At 52.3% G+C, this 21373-nt stretch overlaps 2 protein-coding genes across 5 annotated transcripts in view; both read right to left on the minus strand.

Annotated features, from left to right (window-relative positions):
- The window catches only part of CRY2 (cryptochrome circadian regulator 2), a 33674-nt gene extending 32694 nt beyond the window's left edge, over positions 1–980 (minus strand). The window contains exon 1 of the mRNA XM_030864592.3: positions 732–980. Coding sequence (XP_030720452.1) covers positions 732–946 — 215 coding nt within the window. The 5' untranslated portion in view covers positions 947–980. The remainder of the gene's footprint in view (positions 1–731) is intronic.
- An 11001-nt stretch (positions 981–11981) lies between these two features.
- On the minus strand, positions 11982–19937 carry SLC35C1 (solute carrier family 35 member C1). Of its 4 annotated transcripts, none has more exons than XM_060303294.1 (3): positions 19827–19937; positions 17682–18208; positions 11982–14442 (listed from the first exon to the last, which is right to left on the minus strand). In XM_060303294.1, the coding sequence occupies exons 1-3, from the start codon at positions 19856–19858 to the stop codon at positions 13883–13885; spliced, it is 1119 nt and encodes a 372-aa protein (XP_060159277.1). In that variant the 5' UTR covers positions 19859–19937; the 3' UTR covers positions 11982–13882. The 4 variants fall into 4 exon arrangements, with proteins under 4 accessions (XP_060159277.1, XP_060159280.1, XP_030720462.1 ...); XM_060303297.1 differs by lacking the exon at positions 19827–19937 and adding an exon at positions 19582–19818; XM_030864602.2 differs by lacking the exon at positions 19827–19937 and adding an exon at positions 19536–19588.
- Between the last annotated feature and the right edge of the window lie 1436 nt (positions 19938–21373).

Raw genomic sequence — 21373 nt, forward strand, 5'->3', positions numbered from 1 at the left:
CTCCGGACACAAAGTGCCTCTAAGTGAACATGCCCTTGAGGCCTTTATCTATAATGAAGGGGAGACGGCACTTGCCCTATCTAATGCTAAGCCAGGGTCTCTAGACGCCTCCAGAAACAGAATGATCTTGGTGGAGGGAAGGCAGGATGGTTGAAAAAATGGATTCAGACAAACCACAGGCTTACAGATGACCTTCAGGAGCACAGCAATGCGCTCTTTACTTGAAGAATGCAGGCATCTGCCGTGCTATCAATTCAGAAACCTATCCCTGCCCTCACACCACAATAGTTCCTGTCCTCCCCCTTCCCCCGCCCCCAGTACACCCCTAAGAGCCTTAGACAAGGAGCCCCTGTTCTGCCTCTCACTGGCTGCAACTCCTTGAGCACGTCAACTTTGTGCCTCTAGGGCTCAAGAGTCTCATCTGTACAATGGGGATCATGATCTGTCCCACAGGAATGTCGTGAGGACCAAAGAGGGTAACACGCAGTGCGAGCGCGCGGTGTCAGAAGCTGAGCCCTGGTCCACCCAGGCTATTACTACGGGGACTAATTGCTTCCCTCTTCCCGACTTCTCCCCTCTGGAGACTCGGCTCCGTCCCCCTGCCCCACCTCCTTCAGGCCGGGGTGTTTCGGCAGAGGGGACTGGGGCCAGAGCCTCCCTTTCCGAGGATGGGTGCCCCAGAGGCAAGGCTGCGTCCCCCGGGCCCGCGAACCCGCCCCGGGCCCCCTCACCTCCATCGGTTGATCCCGACTGAGGAGGAGGCCGCGAACCAAGGGTCGAGGATGTAAACGCAGCGCATACAGTGCGCCCCGCGCACGGCCGCCTGCAGCGCCGGGTTATCATGGAGCCGCAGCCCCTTGCGGAACCAGTGCACTGAGGAAGCGCCTTCCGCGCGGGCCGCTGGCGCCGGGACCGCCACTGCCGAGGTAGCCACAGCCGCCGCCATCACCGCCCTGACTGCTCTGGCCACCGCTGCTCCGCCCCCATAGACACCGCGGGCTCCGCCCCCAGCCCGCCCAGTGACCTATGACACTTCCGTTCCTCTCTGGGTCCCCGCCCCCGGGACCTGGATCCCATCTTCTATTGGCTGGGCGCCTCTCGCCCGGCGATTGGCTCTGAGGCGCCCAGTCTGACCCCGTCCCCTCACGTTCCCACCATGTGTGGGCTCGCTGGGGAGGAGCCGGAGGGCTAGGCGGGTGACGCAGGCTGGCGCTCCCCAGAGAGGTCTGGGCTTGGACCGAGTCCGGAGGTACTGTGGATCCCAGGCTTGCCGCTGGAAGCTGTGTAGGCTGGCGGGGTTGCTGTGACTCCAGAAAGTGAATTACACGACGAACAACCGGCCATCCTACATATTCATCGTCATCAATATCATCATCATCTACCTCACTCTATATACATCATTAAAACATTCTACTGCAGCCGCCATTTATTGAGTGCATTATATATGCCAAGCAACATGATAATACCCTTACATTGACTGTGCCATTTACTACTCAGTTCAGCCCAGTTGCATTCATTCAACGAACCCTAGTGAAAGAGCTGTTCTTATTCTCATTTTACGGACAAAAAAAACTGAGGCTGCCGCAGGGTGAGTGACTTGCTCAGTATCATAACGCTAATAAAAGGATTCTACCCCGATTATTGTGAATCCGAAGCTTCTGCTTTTACCTACAAAGCTATACTTGCGTCTGCGGTGAGCAACGTGGCATTTACAAGCGGTAGAGTTCAAAGAGTGGGGAGAAGTGCCCTGATGTGCAGCAGTAGAAGGTTTGGGAGTAGGGGCTGGAAATGTAGAGGACGTGGGTTGAGATAGTAATTATGCCATCAGATGAGTTTTGCTTTTACTTCTATGTTGAGTAGACTCAGTGGTACCACTGTATGCAAAGCACGGAACTGGAGTCTGTGTGGGATTCAGAGATGTGGAGGACACTCCCCATTCCTCCCAGGGGAGCCAGGTGGCGCCCTCTTCTCCTTCTGGAGTCTAGCACAGGGCTTGCTGATTGACAGAATGAGTGAATGACAGGAGAAGCATGTCTTCTCCACAGTGAAGTGTTGATGATGGACTAAGCTACCCTAGTCAGACTGGAGCTCTGGGGGTTATCAAATGAAGAGTCTATCTCAGTTTGTCCCTAGGTTGTGCCCATGCTCAGAACCCTTCCTGAACTTGGGAATGAGCAGTGAGGAATTTAGCAATATAGCTAGCAATTTAGTGGTGTTGATTGGCACAACTCTTAAACCAGTGTTGTTGCAATCCTAGGGTCTCTCATTGCCAGGGCTTTGTACAAACTGTTCCCTCAAACCTGGATCACAGGCCACACTCCACCCCCTTTCTGACTCCACTTTGTCCTGTGTCACTGCTCAGTGTAGATATCACTTGCCATCTGGTCCCAGCCTACCTAGTGACCCATCTCGTTCTGTGATTCTTATCACTGGCCTTAGTACATGGTACGGGAATTTCTTACTTGTCTGTCTGCCTCATTAGCCTATAAATTACTGGAGGGCAAGGAATGTGGCTCACTTACAGCTGTATTTCCAGGGTCTAGCTCAGTGTTTGGCACTTTATGCTTGAGGATTATTTAGTAAAAGTTGGACAGGGACTAGAATCTCAGGTTGCCAGGAACCTTAATGGTCTATCCCAGTCTGGACCCTGTCGTCATTTTTGAATCCCCTCTCCAAATGCTTGCTGAACGAAGAGATGCCACCTCTCATTACTTTTCTTTTTTTAAAAAACATTTATTTATTTAAATTGAGGTATAGTTGATCATTTCTTTTGAGATTTTGTGTTCCTCTCTCCTACCCCCCATTTTTTAAAAAATAAATTTATTTATTTATTTGTTTGTTTTTTTTGGCTGTGTTGGGTCTTTGTTGCTGTGCAAGGGCTTTCTCTAGTTGCGGTGCGCGGGCTTCTCATTGCGGTGGCTTCTCCTTCTTGCGGAGCACAGGCTCTCGGCACAGGGGCTGCAGTAGTTGTGGCACGTGGCTGCAGCAGTTGTGGCACGCGGGCTCAGTAGTTGTGGCACGCAGGCTCAGTAGTTGTGGCTCGTGGGCTCTAGAGAGCAGGCTCAGTAGTTGTGGCACACAGGCCTTTGTTGCTCCGCGGCAGGTGGATCTTCCCAGACCAGGGCTCGAACCCATGTCCCCTGCATTGGCAAGTGGATTCTTAACCACTGCGCCACCATGGAAGTCCCCTTCTCCACTTTTTTCTCCACAAGGTTGATGCTCTACTAGGAATGGAACAGAGAGTGGAAGGAGATCGTTCTTCCCTATAGCCTCAAAGATGGGTATTCTTCTCTTTTTCTCCTCTGAACTCCCACGATGCTTTCTCTATAGACCATGAGCTACATGAGGGCAGGGACTGTGTTTATCTTGCTCATCAGTGTATTCCCAGATCCTGGTTTGGTACCTGACATGTAGTAGGTGCTCAATAAATAGTTGCTGAGTGATTGTCATTTATCTCTTTCTATTTTTTTTGGTTGACATGTCTTGCAAGTTTATTTTAAACTATAGGTTCCTCTTCGTTCTCTCTTTTTTTCTCTTGGCAATTTATTTGTTGAGGAAATAGGGTCATTTTCCCTGCAGAGAGCCCCACATTCTGGGTTGTTCTCATTCATTGCGTCTCTGAGAATCATTTAACATACCAATCTCTAATCCTATACTTCCTGTTAATTGGGAGTTAGCTCCAGAGCTTCATAAGAATTCAGGATTTTTTTTTTTTTGGACAAGGATACCTTACAAATGAACTTTCATTGGGGAGCAGACACAAGATATCAACTTGTTTCTTTCTTTTTTTTTTTTTTTTGCGGTACGCGGGCCTCTCACTGTCGTGGCCTCTCCCGTTGCGGAGCACAGGCTCCGGACGCGCAGGTTCAGCGGCCATGGCTCACGGGCCCAGCCGCTCCGCGGCATGTGGGATCTTCCCGGACCGGGGCACGAACCCGTGTCCGCTGCATCGGCAGGCGGACTCTCAACCACTGCGCCACCAGGGAAGCCCGATTTAGGCTCTTTATGTTGGGTTTTCTAGCATCCAGACTTATAAAGTCACCCAAAGAAAAAGAACAAAATGAGGAGGAATTGATGCCAAGAACCCCAGGTCAAGGAAAGCAAAGAAACACAGGCAGGGAAAACCCTCATTGCCTGGGAGCAGGAGACAGACCAGCTCAGCAGGAGAAACGACCTTAACACTGGCCACTAGGGCCCCGAACAACGAACAACGTACTGAAAACTACAGGCGAGAGGCGTGTACAGAAACTGCGTCGCCTTCCCTGTGGAAGAACAGTGAAAGCACTGTCTGGGGCAGGGGTTCTGCCTGTCACTGCCCATCTGCAGGCTAAAGGCTTCATGCTCTCTCACCTTTCTCCCCCAATGCCATCACCTCTTTGCATGCTAGAATGCATTTTAAAAATATTAGACTCGTTGAATTGTATGCTTCGAACGACTAAATGCATTGGTGTGTGAATTATAGCTCAATAAAAGACGTTTAAAAAAATTTATTAAGAGCCTTCTCTGCAATAGCCTCTTTACCAGTACTGAGGATTCAGTCGTGAGCAAGAGAGTCCCCATTCCTGCTGTCAAGTACTTTACAGTCCAGTGGGGGAGACAGTGCTATGGAGGAAATGCCCAGGGGTGGGATCTTATTGCCATAGCTAATGTCTGTGAAGCACTTACCGTGTGCCAGGGACCTGCTCAACTCGTCTGATCCCCATGACAATCTGTGAGATACATCATTTTCTTGTCACTATTTTGCAGGTGAGGAAACCAAGGCACAGAAAGGTTAAGGAACCCATGCGAGGTTGCACAGCTAGTTGGTGGCAGAGCTGGAATTTAAATCCAGGCAGTCTGGCTCTAGGGTCCAAGTTGGGTGAATAAAGGAGGGCTTCTCTGAGGAATTGGTGTTGTCCAGGTATTCACAGTTGCCCCCTTCTTACCATCTGCTCTGTCTTGACCAAACTTTAGTCAGGCTTCTCCCTTTCCTACAGGCCCCTGGACTCTGCTTGCCCCAAGCCTGAGCAAGCACCGAAAAAGTAGAATGTGCCTCCCCTTATCAGCTTCTCCTGGGAACTGGCTGACTAAAGCCAGATGTTTTTCCTATCAGATCCCATTTGTCACTTCCCATTGCTTGTCTGTCTCCCCTCCATAGATTCTGCTTGCCTCCTCCTTTATCCTAAAAGAGAACAACCTTTCTCTTCTTGATTTTGAGATGCTCAAAGATTTCTGAGACTGGTGTGTTCTCTCTATTGCAGTAGCCTTTCTTTCTAATGAACGTGTCTCCCTATCTACGTCCAGATTTGTTTTTATTGGACAATGTTTGTGCTGAGATCTGAGGGGCTAGCAAGTGCAACTATGTGGAGAAGGGAAAAACACTGCTGTGGGTAAAGAAAACAGCATGTACAAAGGTCCTGAGGTGGGTAGGAGCATTAAGCACTAGAAGAATTAAAGACTAGATGCTAAATGAAATGAACCCCAGGTCAAGCACCCAGGTTCCCTCTATCCTTCCGCTCATCTGTCCTCTGGTGTTGGCTCCTTCCCTCAAGGTGGCAAAATGGCTACAGCAGCTCCACCCACCTACAGAATGCTTCCTTTGTAAGAGAGAGGAAAGTCTTTAGGGAAGCACCCCGTCAGACCTCTCCTCAGGTCTCATTGGCCAGGATTGCACACATGGCCTTGCCCAGGCCAATCTGATATGATTTAGACCGATCACAATTCACCCCTGGGGTTTGGATGGAGCTGGCCTCAGGGAAGCAAGAGTTCACCTGACACTTGAACAAAATGGGGGCTCTTTGGTCCAGAAGAGGGGGTTATTGGTGAACAACCAGCAGTGGATGCCATTTGCACCTTCTATTAACATGATTAAAAGCCCTGAGGAATTTTGGAGGAGGTTGATGCGATAGCATTCACTCTTTCACCCTCTCAAAATAAACTGTGAAGCCATATGCAAATATTCCTTACAATAATAGAAAGCTTTGTTATTATGCTGCTATGTTAACTATTCTTAGTATTTGCAGTAGCAAAATCAATCACAGAAGCCCCCCAGGTCCTCTCCTGCATCCCTGCGCATTTCAAAAACAGTGTGAAGAGGGGCAGTAAAACTTTTCACACACTCTAAGGGTGTGTAAATGTTGTTTCTACTCATTCCTGCTGCAAAATGGTGGAAACAGCCAGAGTGACCCCCTTCAGGGAGCTTCTCTTCTGGGGAGATGGCAAAAGAAGGGTGCTTTAGCTGGCAAAGCCAAGAGTGACAATCCCATCAGCTCTGGTTCACAGAGTTGCTGCCATCTTTGCCCCCGGTTCTGTGTCCTACTCAACCCCTCACAGATGTGATGAGGCTGCCAAATAAGTTATATTCTAAGAAAAAGGGCGTGAAATGGTGGCCCGAGGCTGAATCTGGTCCGTGTGTGTGTGCCACACAGCCCACACAGTATTTTATAAATCCGAGTCACTGTTTAAAAGAAATCAGGAGATTGCACTTAAAGATTCAGATTTCCAGCTTCTCTTGCAAAAGTAGAAGTTCTGGCAATATAGGCCCAAGTGGCAAAAGATGAAAAGAACTGTCGTGTCTCCCCTGTTTGAAACTGTCCATTTCACCACAGCTCCCATCCAGCTCACCTTCCTCATTTGCGTTACTGGTGGTCCCCATTGCTGTCTTTATATCAGGAGTTCACTCCTGCGATAAATAAGTGTTCACCTTCCCTGTGATTGCAGCGGGAGGGAGGGAGCAGAGAAGGCAGATGAAGGCGGCAGGGATGGATGCAGCAACAGAGCCCTGGCGTCTCCAGCTCCTGCCAGGGCAGATCCTTCCCACCCAGCGGGCTGGAAGGCTGCTCTGGGCAGGTCTCAGAGCTGAATCCACAGGGCCTGTGTGGCAGAGGGGACAAAGTCCTACCATTTTTTTCTGTCGTGAGCTTCCATCTAAGAATCACAGCTGCTGTTTATGTAGCAGATAGCGTGCTAAGCGTGCAACACGCATTATCTCATCCAGTCACTGCACTGCCCTCTGGTGTAGGAACTATCATCGTCCTCTCTCTACATATCAGGCAACTGAGGCTCAGAGACATCAAGTCATTTGCCTATGGCCACACAGCTAGGAAGTGGCCAGGAAACTGAGTCTGCAGAAATGTCATCTGACTCACGCAAAGGCGCCCAGCCAGCACATGGCGGAGCTGGGATTCCAACTAAGGCCCAATTGCCTAGAAGTTGAAAACTGGTGGCCAGAGGGGCAAACTAGTTTTGGAAATTAGGAATTTGGGGCCTTCTGCTGGGTTCACTGGCCCCCAGTTTGCTATAGGCTCCACTAATCCCTGTTGACTCACACCCTGGCCTCTCCCCTTGCCTGTTATTTGCCTGGTCTCTGGAGAAGGTGAGAACCTTCATGTTCTTTTTATGCCCCCTCACCTTCCCACAGAGTCCGACTCAAGTGAATGTGAGCTCTTGGTCCCAGGACAGAGCTGGAGGTCTGTGTTTGTCTCTGTTGACCCCATCCCACCAGGTTTCATGGGAGTTGAAAGCTGAGATCGATGAGATATGGTTTGGGTTCGGGTTCAGCTCCATGCCCATGATGCTGTTCCACAGCCCAAGTTCTGTTGGATAGATTGAGTTGGCTTCAGGATCCACTGGTTCACTGGGGTGGTGGCTGAATTGATTTTACTGTTTTAGTCATTTCTTTCTATCTGAGATTCAGTGCAAAGTGATCCTGCTTTAAATCAAGGTTATTAAAGGGGGGTTAGGATTACCTGAGATGAAGGTGTAAAGAGACTAGCTCAGGCCCTGCATATAGCGGGCACTCACTAAGGACCAGGGGAATGAAAAATGAGGTAAGGCAGGGACCCTGTGCATAGTGACCTGGGGAGGAAGCAGAGAGAGGCTCGCTAGCTGGATGGAAAATCATATAAGCCTTCTGGGGCTACAGAGCAGCCTGGAAGCCGGACTGCAGGACTGGTAGAAATGCAGGCACCCCCAATGAGCCCCACCCTCACACCACAGGCTCCTTCCACCTGGCTGGGGCTCACCTGAGGCTATTTCCTCCTCCCAAGCCAGCCTGTACCTGGACAGAAAGCTGACGGGGAGTGGCAGTTGTAGAAATAAACAAAGCTCACCCGAATGAGAACAAACAGGCTATTTATTTGGAGCCTGCTATCGCGGGGGAGTCAGCCACCATCACTTGTAATGTGGCAAAGATTTGAAGGCAGGCAGAGGAATGGGAAAGCTTTACAGTGAGAAAAGGCAAGGCTTCAGGAGGCTGTTAAACTGATGGGGAAGCTGGAGGTGGGCTAACTACAAGGGGGCCAGGGCGCCTTATGTGACTGGTTGGTCCTTAGCTGGAAGTAGGGGGTGCGGGCCAAAATAGGGAAACAGGCAGTCATTCCCCAGATCCTGACTGTCCTGGGCTCACGTCTGTGGAGATATTGGTTTGGGTTCCAGAGCTGATTGCTGCCGAAGCTGTGGGTCAGAGTTCTATTGTCATATATGGCTTGGCCAATGTCCATTTGTATGTTCAGTCTCACTGTGCAGAGAGGGAACCTAGCTCTGTGATTTGGGTCACGTTGCTAATTTCTCTGTGTCTTGGTTCCCTCACCTCATCTGTGAAAGGGGGATGTTAATAGTACCCGGGTCAAGTGCTTAGAATAGCACCTGGCATGGGGTGAGTATCTAACAATTGCTAGCAATAATAATAGTCATGGTGATTATTATTATTTCTAAAAACGATGACGATGATGATGCTTAGTAGAAAGGGCACTGGCCTGGGAGGAGGGGTCTGGGTTCTATCGCACTGCGGCCTTGGGCAAGCCTGTCAGGCATTCTGAGCCTCAGGCGTCTCTGTGGAATCTGGGGCTGGACTCTGATTTCCCAACTCATTCCTGGCTCTCATGTTATAAATTCCCCACCTGTGCTCAACAGGTGCCGGACATCCTGCTGTCGTCCCCACGCTACTAACCACCCCTCCCTGCCCCACACCACCCATAGCCTTCCTTCACCTAAGCTCCCAGCACACCTGGACCAGGTGCTTCAGTGCAGCAGGCTCTGCTGTCCCATTTCAGCTGGTTTCAGGTCCTAAATTTAGCCCTTTCACAGGAACCAAGGTTTGGGGGGTGGGGGGATGGGCTGGGCGAGGGCTGCATCTGGTGAGGCAGCTGTGGGAAGCAAATCAGACAGGGGGGCCAGCAGGGCTGAGTACCACACTGTTTTGTCATTGGTGTCCCGGACTAGTCATTTGACCCTTTGGGGCCTCAGTTTTCTCATCTAGTAACTAAATTTCATGTATGTTGACTCCTTAAATCAACATATTATCTCTTAATTAGAACAACTTTCTTTTCTTTCATATGAGGAAAAGGATCAGAGAGGTTAAGTGATTTATCTAATTCATTCTCCTCACAGCAGCTAGAGGGAACTTTTTAAGCTATAAACCAGTCATGGCACTCCCAGTGGCTTCCCCAGGCACTGAGAATAAATCTCACCTCCTTGCTGTGGTCAGTAGGGTGCTCCCTGGCTGGAACTTGGTCTCTGACCTCCTCTTTTTCCACCCCATGGTGAGTGGAACCAAAAGGAGCCAGTGTTTCCAAGTAATGTCAGAAAGTTGCCAAGTCTGTCTCTTCCTCCTTTCCTATTCCTGGGATTTTTTTTTTTCTTTTTTTTTTGCGGTACGCGGGCCTCTCACTGTCGTGGCCTCTCCCGTCGTGGAGCATAGGCTCCGGATGCGCAGGCTCAGCGGCCATGGCTCACGGGTCCAGCCGCTCCGCGGCATGTGGGATCCTCCCAGACCGGGGCATGAACCTGCGTCCCCTGCATCAGCAGGCGGACTCTCAACCACTGCGCCACCAGGGAAGCCCGGGATTTTTTTTTAATACAAATTTATTTATTTTTATTTTTGGCTGCATTGGGTCTTTGTTGCTGCATGCAGGCTTTCTTTAGCTGTGGCGAGCGGGGGCTACTCTTCGTTGTGGTGCGTGGGCTTCTCATTGTGGTGGCTTCTCTTGTTGCGGACCACGGGCTCTAGGCACGCGGGCTTCAGTAGTTGTGGCTCGTGGGCTCAGTAGTTGTGGTTCGCGGGCTCTAGAGTGCAGGCTCAGTGGTTGTTGTGCACAGTCTTAGTTGCTCTGTGGCATGTGGGATCTTCCCGGACCAGGGATCGAACCTGTGTCCCCTGCCTTGGCAGGCAGATTCTTAACCACTGTGCCACCAGGGAAGTCCTTATTCCTGGGATTTTTGTCCCCTGGGAATAGCTGGTTCCCCAACTCCGCTCCTACTCGCCTGGACTTCTCTCTGGTTCTGGACCACACCCAACTCTTCCTTCCTCAGGGCCTTTGCATGGGCTGTAACCTCTGCCTGGGATGCCCTTTCTTTAGCTCTTCCTATGGCTGGCTGCTTCCCATCATTTGGGTCTGAGGTTAAATGTGCTCAGGGAGAGGACTTCTCTGATTCTTTTGTCTAGAGAAGGGTCCCTTCTGATATTCTCCATTTTGGCTTTTTTGTTTTCTTCATTGTCCTCAACATGCTGTATTTGTTTACTTGTTTTCAGTGTCTTGTCCACTATTTGTCTCCCTAGTGCCTGATGCATAGTAATACTCCAAGAGATTGTTGTTTGTTGATGTTGGTAAGAACAATAGCTCACTGCATGTCCAGAATGATGCTGAGCATTAATTCACAATCATTTTGTGTGGCAGGAGGGACAAGGATTATCCCCATATCTCAGATAGGAAAAGTGAGGCCTGGAAATGTTAGGGGACTTGCCTGAGGCCCCCCAGCTTCTAAGAAGTGGAACCCAGGTCTCCTGACTCCTGGTCAAGTGCTCTTCAAAAACAGAAGTGAAGGGTTTCCCTGGTGGCGCAGTGGTTGAGAGTCCGCCTACTGATGCAGGGGACACGGGTTCGTGCCCTGGTCCGGAAAGATCCCACATGCCGCGGAGCGGCTGGGCCCGTGAGCCGTGGCCGCTGAGCCTGCGCGTCCGGAGCCTGTGCTCCGCAACGGGAGAGGCCACAACAGTGAGAGGCCCGCGTACTGGAAAAATAAAAAAAACAAAAACAGAAGTGAAGAGCGACGCGTTCTGAAGCAGAGGTGCGTTGCAGCGTTGGCCCAGCTCACTGTTCCTAAATTCTCCATCTTCACCCACCAATTTTTTTTTGCTGGGCAGGCTGACTTCCACATCCCTGTCTTTTGTACCAGGCTTTTTTTTTTTATTGTTTGTTGTTTGGGGCAAGTTAAAATATATTTTCTGAGTTTTTTTTTTTTAGTTGTATTCACCCTATTTCAGGTTATCTTTGTTGATGTCAGATGTGTATATGATGTTTATATGGTTCTTTTTAACCCTTCCTGGCTTTTTACTTTAGAGGAATCTTTGAAGAGAAACTCCTTCTTGATAGATACATTTTTTCTTTAGCAACTTGTTATCACTGGAATCAAAGGGAGAAAGTGATCTCTTTTTCCATTGGTTGTATTTATATGTCACGAACAAAAGACAATTTGTTCAAAAAAAAAGGGACAAGAGAGAAGGGGAACAGTGGGTTTGCAGGGGAAGGAGCACCTCTTCTGCTGCTTGCAGGGGAAACATTCCTGGAGGCGGTCTTGGCTCCTTTAAATACCATAGAGATGAGCTGGGGGCGATGGTGCTGACTGTGGGAGAGGCTGGGATGCTGGCACTGCGCATCTTTGTGCTTTTCTGCGTGGGGGTCTTGCACAGTAGGCTGTTCAGTTGTGTCCTGAGAGTTAAGGCTGCCTGAATTTTTTTCAAACTATTTAGGTTTTCCTTGAATCTTGTTCAAGAAAGTGCAACTAACATTAAGAATGTTATCTCAATTTTCTGATCATACAAAGGGTGCAGAAACGATTATGTCCCTTCTCTGCTTAAGGGACCTGGTGATGGTTTTAAAATCGTTTAGAATCAAGTCCAGATTGACCACTGCATCCAAGGCTGTTCATGCCATGGCCCACCCTCCTTTTCTATTCACCCTCCCCCCCCAAAAAAAAACCTCTCACCACCCCCCATGTGGTCTTTCCTCAGCTTAACCTTGTTTCCTGGGCCAGTCTACCCTGCTCCTGGACCCCCCTACTTGCCCAGTAATATTCAGTTCAAACATCTTGGCCCTTGTGAAGACTTGGTCTCTCCATCTTCTGAGACCTCAGGGCAATACTGCATCTGTTATTTGATGTGTGTTTCTATTCGAGACCCTTGAAGCAGATTTGGGTCTTCATACCAGTATGTTCTACCACAGTGCCTGGCACGTAGTAGATGCTCAAAAAATGCTGGGTACCTGTGCTCTGAAGGCAGAGACCTCCGTCTGAATCCTACTGCTGCCTCTTCCTTCCTGTGCTCCGCCTTGAGCCTCAGTGTTCTCATCTGTAAAATGGGGGATCGGCGATGGTGCCCACCTCAAGGCGCGTGGGAGGGCTGTGGAGATGAATGATGGAATAGAGGACTCAGCAGTGTCTTGCCTCCAGCAAGTGCCCAGTAAATGGCAACAAGCACCAATATGAAACCTGAGGTCTGGAAGGAGTCTTGGTATTTGAATCAACCCCTTGCTTGGAGGGAGAACAGATTCTTAGAAGGGCTGTCCTGCTAGAACCCAGGCTTGGCGATGGCAGGGATGAGCCTTCGTTCATAAATCCCAGCCAGACCCTGCCTGTCCCTTCTCGCTGCACACACACAGGATGTCTTACTCTGATTTTTAATTAAATCACACACAATTCAGGGCATCGGGCCCCACCAACCTCATTAGAAACCACCTGGGATTGTGCGGGGACGCGAAGAGAGTAGTCGTGAGAAGCTCCACTCTCCCCAGCCTTTCGTTACAGGCGCTGAAGACATCAGGAGTTACCCCAGGGAGTTTCGTTCCACTTGGTGGAACAAAACACCCAACAGAAGGAACAGGAGTTGTGAAAGCCACCCTCAAGCCCAGAGGGTGTGGTGAGGGGAAGGGAAGATTCTTTCCTTCCCAAACTCAGGGAAGTTTATAATTGTTAGCTTAACACCTTCATCAAGATCAGGTTACAACACCTGCCCTGCAGGGACCTGGATCTTGGGGGGCCCAGCACAGCTTAGGTGGAAGGCTCTGAGCTGACCCTGGCTCCATCAGCATTCCCTGGAGAGGCAGAGTTGGGAGAAGCCAAAGCGGTTCCCTGCCTCCACTTCTGTGGGGCTGTTACCTGAGCCAGGTAGCTGTTTGTGCCAGGTGGCAGCTGCCCCTCAGGGGCAGGGGAGTGAGGCGGGCAAAACTGGTGTTAACGACTGCGGGAGGCTGTTAACGAGCAGGGGCCTGGGCCAGGCTTGGTACCCCCGATCCTTCACCCCCTTGCACGGGGGCTGCTGGTCTCAATGCAGAGAAGAGAGAATGCTTGTTCATTTCCTCCCTCAGCCCAGCCTACACTTTCCTCCAAAAGGCGGCTGGTTTGGGGTGGGCCAAAGCTATGCTGCCTGCCCCGGGGCACAGAGGTGTGAGGTTTCCCAAATCCTAAGCCTGTGGTGGGGTCACACCCCCACCTCCCCTGAGTCCAAGTGAAGACGTAATGGCTTTGCCAATACTGTCCCTTAAAGGTTGTGGTCTGTCCCCAACCCCAAAGGTCATGTGGAGGTAGGAGGCCCTGGCAGGGGGACAGGAAGGGGTGCTGTCCCTCTCCTACTCCCAGAGAGCTGGTGCTCTTCCAGAGAACCTAACTGGCTCTTCCCATGGGGGTTCCCTCCTCCCTAGGGGAGGACAAAAACCCAGAAATAGGAAGGGGGGTCGAGACAGGTTTGGCAACTTTCTGACATCACTTGGAAACACTGGTTCCATTTCAACCACCAGATTCGCATCAAGTCTGTAAGGCCACTGTCTCTGGGTCCAGAGAGACACCTTCACTTCATTCATGGGCATTCTCCCTGGGCTGGGCCGGGCCATTGCAGGGTCTCCGGAGGAGCTCACACCTCCACGTTACTCTTCTCGTCCTCCTTGGGGCGGGGCTCCTCCTGAATCTTTTTCATCTCCCAGCCCCTGACCCAGGTGTAGGCGGAGGAGCCGCCCAGCACCATCATGTTGCTCATCCACCAGAGGAAGCTCTTCGTCTCCTCGTAGTAGAGGACGGCCAGCACCGTCTGGGCACAGGCTTTGGCTGTGCCGGACACGTTGTGGGTCAGGGGACTGGTGAACTTGATCTGCAGTCCTGTTACATAGCCGATGGCGAAGCCAAACAGGCCGCCCAGCGTCATCATGCCCCAGAAGTGGGCGCTGCCCAGCTGGGGGAAGTTGTAGAGGGCTGGGAGCTCCCCCAGCAGCAGGAGCAGGGGCAGAAAGAGGACGCAGGCGTTGACGTTGTTGTAGAAGGTCAGACGCCAGATGCTGCCGTCCACCGCCGGGAGCACCTTCTTGGTGTAGATGGCATTGAGTGAGACGCAGAGGCTTGCGAGCACGCCAAAAAGGGTGCCCATCCAAGACAGGGTACCCTCTGCGCCCTCCTGGTCCACACCAAGCCAGAAGCCACCTACAGTAGGGAGAGGAGGAGAAGGGTCGGGGGGGGGGAGGAAGGACAGAGAATTTTGCCACCAAAGTTCACAGACTGTGTAACGCTGTCCCCATCATCCCATCCTCCCTGCTCTTCCTGCAAGAAACGTGTGCAAAGTCTCCACTACATGCTAAGCACCACTCAGGGCTGGGGAAGCAGCTCAGGACATGAACCCTTCCTTACGGAGCTCACATTCTGGCAGAGGAGAGAGACATTAAAATGATTAAAGAAGTAATTTTAAAGAAGTAATTTCCCAATTACTTCCTTAATTACAATTGTAATGAGGTCCATAAAACAGTACAAGGTGCTGTGAGAGCCCATAACTGGGCGACTGTGCTGGCCTGGGGCACCTGGAAAGCAACATTTGAAATGAGCTCTGAAGGATGAGCACAGATACCGCGCTCAGTGGTTAAGGTGACCTTGGGAAAGCGACTTAAGGTCTCGGAGCCTCGGCTTCCTGGTCTGTAAAATGGGAGCCTACAATGGTTGGAAGCCCTTGTGGCCTGAGGTCTTTGGGGACAGTCACTCTTTCTGAGACTCTCATGTTGTGACATCTCCTGCTCACAGAGCCTCCATGGCACCCCACTGCCCCCCAAGTCTGCAAGGAGTCTCAGCCTGGCATGCGGGGCCTCCCACGCCCTTGCCACGATCTGTGTCTCTATGTCACGATCACCCCGAGTCCCCTCTCATCTCCCTGCTTCTCACACCAGAGCTCAGTGTCCTTGATCATTTACTGCACCAGAAACACCCTCCTCCTTCCTGAGAGATTCCACTCATTCTTCAGGGTCAAAGCCAGTCTCTCCAGGGGTGAAGTCTTTCCTGATATCCCCAGCACCCAGACCTCTTCCTGGCCTCCTCCTGCTGTGCTTTCCTTCAAGACCCTTGCCTGCCCTGGGCTGCTAGACACCTGCCCGTGGGGACAGTACAGTCTCTTTAGCTAGACCCCACCTTCCCAGAAGGCAGGGGCTGAATCTTACATGTTTTATCTCCCGCCACAGCAGCCCGCGATGTGGTTTTGGTGCCAGAGAGATTTGGGCTCTGATCAGGCTCTGCTATTTAGAGGCTGGGTGGCCTGGGGACAGTTTACTTAACTTCTCTGAGCTCCCATTTCCTTCAGCTGTAGAGATCTGGGTCATGTTCTTGACCCTCCCACTCCAATCAATCTACTCTCCTCCTTGCAAACAGAATGATCTTCCTACAGTACAGATCTGCTCAGGTCCTGTCCTGGCTTAAAGCCCCTCTGTGCCTCCCCACTGCCCTCAGGAAACAGTCCAGACTCACTTAACTTGGGCAGCCTCATGGGTGCATCTTGCTCTGGCCCAGCCATGCAGAAATGCACGTTTTTTCTACTGACTAGAACATTCTCTCCTCACTCCTTCCTTATACCCATCTAGTACTTTCTCTGGAATGCCTGCTTAGATTCCTCCCTCCCCACTCCCCACCAGGGTTTCCACAGCACCTTTTGTGTCTCAATCCCAGGAGGCCTGGAGAGTCACCTGAGACCCATCTTCCCCCTCGAGGAGTAAGGAAGGAAGGGGAAACACTGCGGAGAGGAAGCCAGGTGCTGGGCCAGCACAGAGCACCAGCCTCCAGGGCGCCTGCCCCATCAGGCTGGCCAGCGAATGCACTTTCCCAGAAGCTATCTCACCATCTGCTACTTCGATTACTTTTTGGGACTTGGGCCTAGTTTCCCTAATGACTTCATTGGTCGGCATGCAAATTTGCCAACCAGGAGGTCCCTCCCACTCCACCCCTTATAGGGTCAGCAGGGCTGAAGTGGAAATCCCTGGGGCATTTGGCTAAGTGAGGCCTGGGAGCCCATACCAGCTCCCTTGGGGAGAAAGTGGAAGCAGCGAGCCCGATCTGCCAGGGGTCTTAGCAGCTCCCCCTCCACTCCAACCTCTGCCCTGCTCCCTCTCCCACCTTGGACCTAGACTGGGCAGCCGTAGGCCCTGAAGTGGCTCAGTGAGGGGAACATTTTCTAGGACAGGTGGCCTGGGATGGGCCTCTCCCCAGCAACCAGTGCAACTCAGCCTGAGACTCTGAGACACCAACTGAGAATATGTAGGTCAACCAAGATGAAATTTGCAGCACCAGGAAGAACCTGCACAGGTTCAAAGAAAGATCCCATTCCTGGATGACTGAGCCCCAGGAGGGCTCTGAGGGGGTGGGAAGCTGGGGGTGCTCTTACCTAATGGGCTGCAATAAAACATTTCATGGCGATGGAAATGTTCTGTCATTTGTGCTGTCCAATACAGTAGCCACTGGCTACACGTGGCGACTAAGCACTTGAAATGTGGCTACAGAATGTGGTAACAACACCTGCAACTGAATAACTGAATTTAAAAAATTTCACTGAAGTTGAATTGGAATAGACACATGTGGTCAGTGGCTGCTGAACCGGATAGTGCAGTTCTAACCTCCAGGGGACAAGAACAGAGCAGAGTGGTTAGAAACACAGGCCTGGGGGTCCGGCCAATCTGAGTTTGCATCCCAGCATGGCTACTTCCTAGCTGTGGGGCTCTGGGTAAGTGACTTAACCTCTCTGAGTGTCAGTTTCCCTGTTTGTGTAGAGTTGATCGTGGTGACGCTACCACCCAGGGGGTATCTGGGGAACACAGGAGATGCTGTATGCAAATGACTAGCACAATGTCCCCATCAATAATTGTTATTTTCTGAGGGTCAAGTCTGGGAAGACGGCTAAGTTATCTCAAAGCATATCTCTTGCCACTGACTCAGGCATTATTGTAAGCCTGCAAGGTCAGACGGTGATGGTATATTTATTACAAGATGCCATGTCCTCTAGAAAGAGCACTGGATGGGGAGTCAGGACACTTGAAGTCTTGAGAAGCAAGACAGTATAGTGGTCAAGTGTAAGGAGCCAGATTGCTTGAGATCAGATCCCACCTCTGCCACTTAGCTGAGTGATCTTTGACAAATTACTTAACCTCTCTGTGCCTTGGTTTGCCCTCTGTGAAATGTAGATTAGAATCCCATCTTGTTTGAAGGGCCCTGATTGGGCCCCTAACTTGCTAGGTGACCTCCAGAAAGTTACTTGCTCTCTCTGGACCCCAGACTCTTCCTCATGTGACTGTCACGACAAGGGAGGTGGGACAGATAAAGTCAAAGGTGGTTGACAGGGTTATTCTTTAGGGTTTTGGCCCCCATCTTCCCCCACCGCCCATAGCCATTCCCCGTGGCCCTGGCTGGCCACTCACCAATGATGATGGTGCAGGTGAGCAGGGCATAGAAGGAGGTGGTTTGCTTGAGCAGCAGGTAGGAGAGCAGCACATTGAAGACGGTGGTGAGTGAGCGACCCACGTTGTAGAAGGCCACACCCACATACTTGAGGCAGAGGTTATTGAAGGTGATCATGCCGATGAAGACCACCGACAGGGGCAGGATGCTTCGGGCCACCCTGAGGTCCAGGCGCAGGGTGGGGAAGTCCATGGTGCCAGGGCAGCAGGTGGCCAGTGAGCTGAGGCCCTTGCACAGCAGCGCGGTCACCAGGCACTGGTAGAAGGTGACGAAGATGGGGGTGTCCAGCTGTAGGGAGGGGCTATCCAGTAGGTACTTGTTAAGGAACACCATGGAGATGGACGTGACCCAGTAGAGAGAGACTACCAGAGCGATCTGCAGTGCCCGCAGCACAAAGGGCTTCTCGTGGCTGGCCTCTGCCTCTCCGGAGGGGTCGGAAGTCCCCATCAGTGCCATGTGCAGGATCTTTGACCGCTTCAGAGAGGCCCTGTTCATGGTAGCAGAGGAGCTCGGTCACCCTACAGCCAGACTGATTTCCTGGAGTACGGAGCAGTGAGCTCACTTCTGCTTTCTGCAAGCTGAAGTCCTCAACTGTCACATGGTGGGTGGCCTGGAGGCCTCCCACCCTTCTCCTGGATGGAGAGGTTCTGCTCTGGGGTGAGTCCCACAACCTGCTGCCACCCTGAGGGGGTTCATGAGACAAGACACAGGGAAGAGGTGAGGGACGGGCTAAGGTTGGACAGAGATGACAGGTCAGGGGAGAAGGGGCTGGGACCTAGCAAGGAGGATTCGCAGGAAGGGGGGTGGCGGGGGAGAGATATGGAAGGAAAAGGGGGAGAAATGCAGGGCGGAGGTGTTAGAAAAGGGCGGGGGACAGCGTGGTGAAGAGGTGCTGAGAGAGACAGGCATGGGCTGCTATGGGAGAGAAAGGTTTGCAGGGTGAGAGGGGGAGGCATGCAAGGAGCTGAAAGGAGAGCGTGCGGGGGGGTTTGGAAAGAGGGTGCAGGCGAGGTCAGAGGCGCTCACGGCCCAGGTGCCGGTACAAGCCCAAGGCGCGCAGTCTTCCCAGGTGCCGGCCCTCGCTCCGCCCAGCAACCTCCGGACTTCCGAGGCCGCTCCCGCCGGCGAGGCGGGCCCAGGATTCATTTCCTGACACGCCCCCAACCGCCTCCTTAAAGAGCCCGCAAGCCCAGCGTCTCCCTTAAAGCCACAGCCTCAGAGAAATGGCCTTCGGAGTCAGGCTCGCGTCGGGTCTCTGGCAGCCCTTGTGCGCTCCCTGCCCGCAGATGGTGGTGCTGGTGTTAGATATCGGTAGCCGCGGGAGGTGCCTGTGGGTGCTAGAGCCTCGGCCCACTTCCTCCCCCCAGTGCCCCTCCTCCGACCCTGCTCCACATCCTCTAGAGGCTTAACGCCCCTCGACTCGGCTCATCTGCAGGTTCACGTTGCCCCTCATCCCCGGGCAGGACTGCGTCCCCAGAGCCTTAGGACCACCCCGCGTTCCCCGGCGTCTAGAGAACCCCCGCCCCCAACCTACCCCGCGTCCCTCTACCTAGTCCCGCTCACACTTCCAAAACCTTGTTGCAGTCTCCTCCTTCCCCCTACTTTCACCGCCCCCATCCCTCTCCCGAGCCGGAGACTCCCAACAGCGCCCCCACCCCACCCCACCCTACCCCCGATTCGAGACCCTTCCGGCGGCCGGATCCGAGCCTCAAGTCAGCACCCCATCCCCAAACACCTTCTTCAGGCCGGGCTCAGCCGCAAGCTCCGACCCCGGGGCTGGCGTTCCCTGGCCGCGAAGGCGACCCCGCTCTTACCCCCTCCTCTGCACCGGCTGCCGGCCCGCGCCACATTGAGCCGCACCTGCAGCGCCGCGCCCAGGGCCGCGCCCGCGGGAGACTACTTCCTGATCCCAGCTCCGGGCGTGAGCGCCGCGCCAGCCTCGCCGGCTTGCTCTCCACGTGGACCCGGGGTGGCGGCGGGGCGACCCGGGCCGCAGCCTGACCTTGGCCCCGGGTTATCCCACCGGTCGTGGGAGCAGGCCCCCTTCTCTTTACAAGGCCACCCCAGACCCGGGTATACCGCCCAGGATCCCCGGCTCCAGTTACCGCGGCTTGCACGTCCCAGTACCCGACTGCATTCGTGGTCCGCTGCCGCGCAACCGGTCTGTGCTTCCAGAAGTGTGTTCGGGGAACAGCCGGGATTCTTCCTGCCAGCAGTTAGTGGAGGGTCCCCCTCCCCCTCCCAGGGACGGGGCCTGGGAAATGGTCACCAGCCTGGGCCGTCACTCACCAGACAGCCGGGAGGACCGACTTCTTCCTGGTACCCGCTCTAGCACCAACGTTGGGTAGCTCAGTTCTCTGGCGTTATCGTCATTAAAACTAGGGGTCTGGACCATACCAGTGGGCCTCAACCTCCTTGCTCAAAACCCTAGCTGATACGGTTGAAAGTGGAGACGACTATTTGTGTGTAGGATGTCAAATACCGTTTAATTAGTACCATTTGATTTATGGGTGAGATTTGCTTCGAAATATTAAGAATACTCACCCCCACCCCCCAAAATATCCCCAAAGGTTGATAGATAAAACAAGATAGGCAGTTGTTAAAGTTAGGCATGGGAACATGGAGGGTATAGGAGTCTCCTTACTTCTGTGTACATTTGAAAATTTCCATAAGAAAAAGGTAAAGCTTATGGAGTACATTTAAAGTCTCACTTGCTAACTGCATAAACCCTCGCCCCAGTTTAACACAGCCCTTGGTGGGCTATGGGAACTGGAAGGGTTACAGGGAAATGAGCACCAACCAACAGCCCCAGGGCAGGTACAGCCTCCGGAGGGTGAGCTCTGCCCCAGGCCTGTCCTCTTCCAACCGCTCTGGCTCTTGCTCTGTAATACCTGCACTGCCCCTTCCTCTAGAAATGGGACTTCCTGCTTCCTAGTTATGGGCTGGTCTCCAGGTGGAGGATGCCATCTGATCACCTTGTCACCTTTGAATCAAATTACCCTTTGGGGGAAGGAAAGACTTAAAGGGACTGAGCTGGTCCTCTGACCCCTACTTGGAGAGTCTCATTCCAGGGTCAAACTTTAAAGGTTGTGGGTTTCAGTTTATTAAGAGCAGCCCCTAGGTGCTCTTCTCTCTTAGGCCTGATATTTCACTGTTACAAACACTTTAATAGCAAACAGGGCAAACTTGTCTCTGAGAGGCCCTGGTTTCCTGGAAGGGCCCTTCTCCTTAACACGTTAACAGGACTTAATTTATCTGATGAATGTGCTGTCACCCGGATCCCCTCGGGCAGAGATATATACTGTATATAGGCCAGATGCATTTCACCAAGAGAGACCCAGGGACAGTCCACACTGGATGTTTGGGGCACAGTCTGGGCTCCCCATGTGCCAGGAGACTAAGGTGCATCCCTGTGTCCAATCCCTCCCCTTGTGTTGTACCTGAAATTCCACCATTAGCTTCACTCCCTTGGATTAAGGTTGTAATAGGCCACTACAGTAAATCTCATAGATCCCAATCCTTTTGTCTCTTTATATGAAGGAAAGGGGAAGTGGGGATGTTTCTTAGAGGTCTAAGGCCTCAGGAATTGTGCACTTTGCACGACCTGCTTTTGAATTTTTCTTAAGGAATGTAAATTGTTTAAACCATTCAT

The sequence above is a fragment of the Globicephala melas genome, chromosome 8 (assembly GCF_963455315.2).
Source record: "Globicephala melas chromosome 8, mGloMel1.2, whole genome shotgun sequence".
Taxonomy (NCBI): Eukaryota; Metazoa; Chordata; class Mammalia; order Artiodactyla; family Delphinidae; genus Globicephala; species Globicephala melas.

Coding starts and splice junctions, on each gene's coding strand:
- SLC35C1 (XM_060303294.1), bottom strand. CDS start 19,858: ATGCAGTCGGGTACTGGGACGTGCAAGCCGCG. Junction 18,209..19,826: donor ACTGGGACGTGCAAGCCGCG/GTAACTGGAGCC, acceptor TACCATGAACAG/GGCCTCTCTGAAGCGGTCAA. Junction 14,443..17,681: donor CACCTGCACCATCATCATTG/GTGAGTGGCCAG, acceptor TCCCTACTGTAG/GTGGCTTCTGGCTTGGTGTG.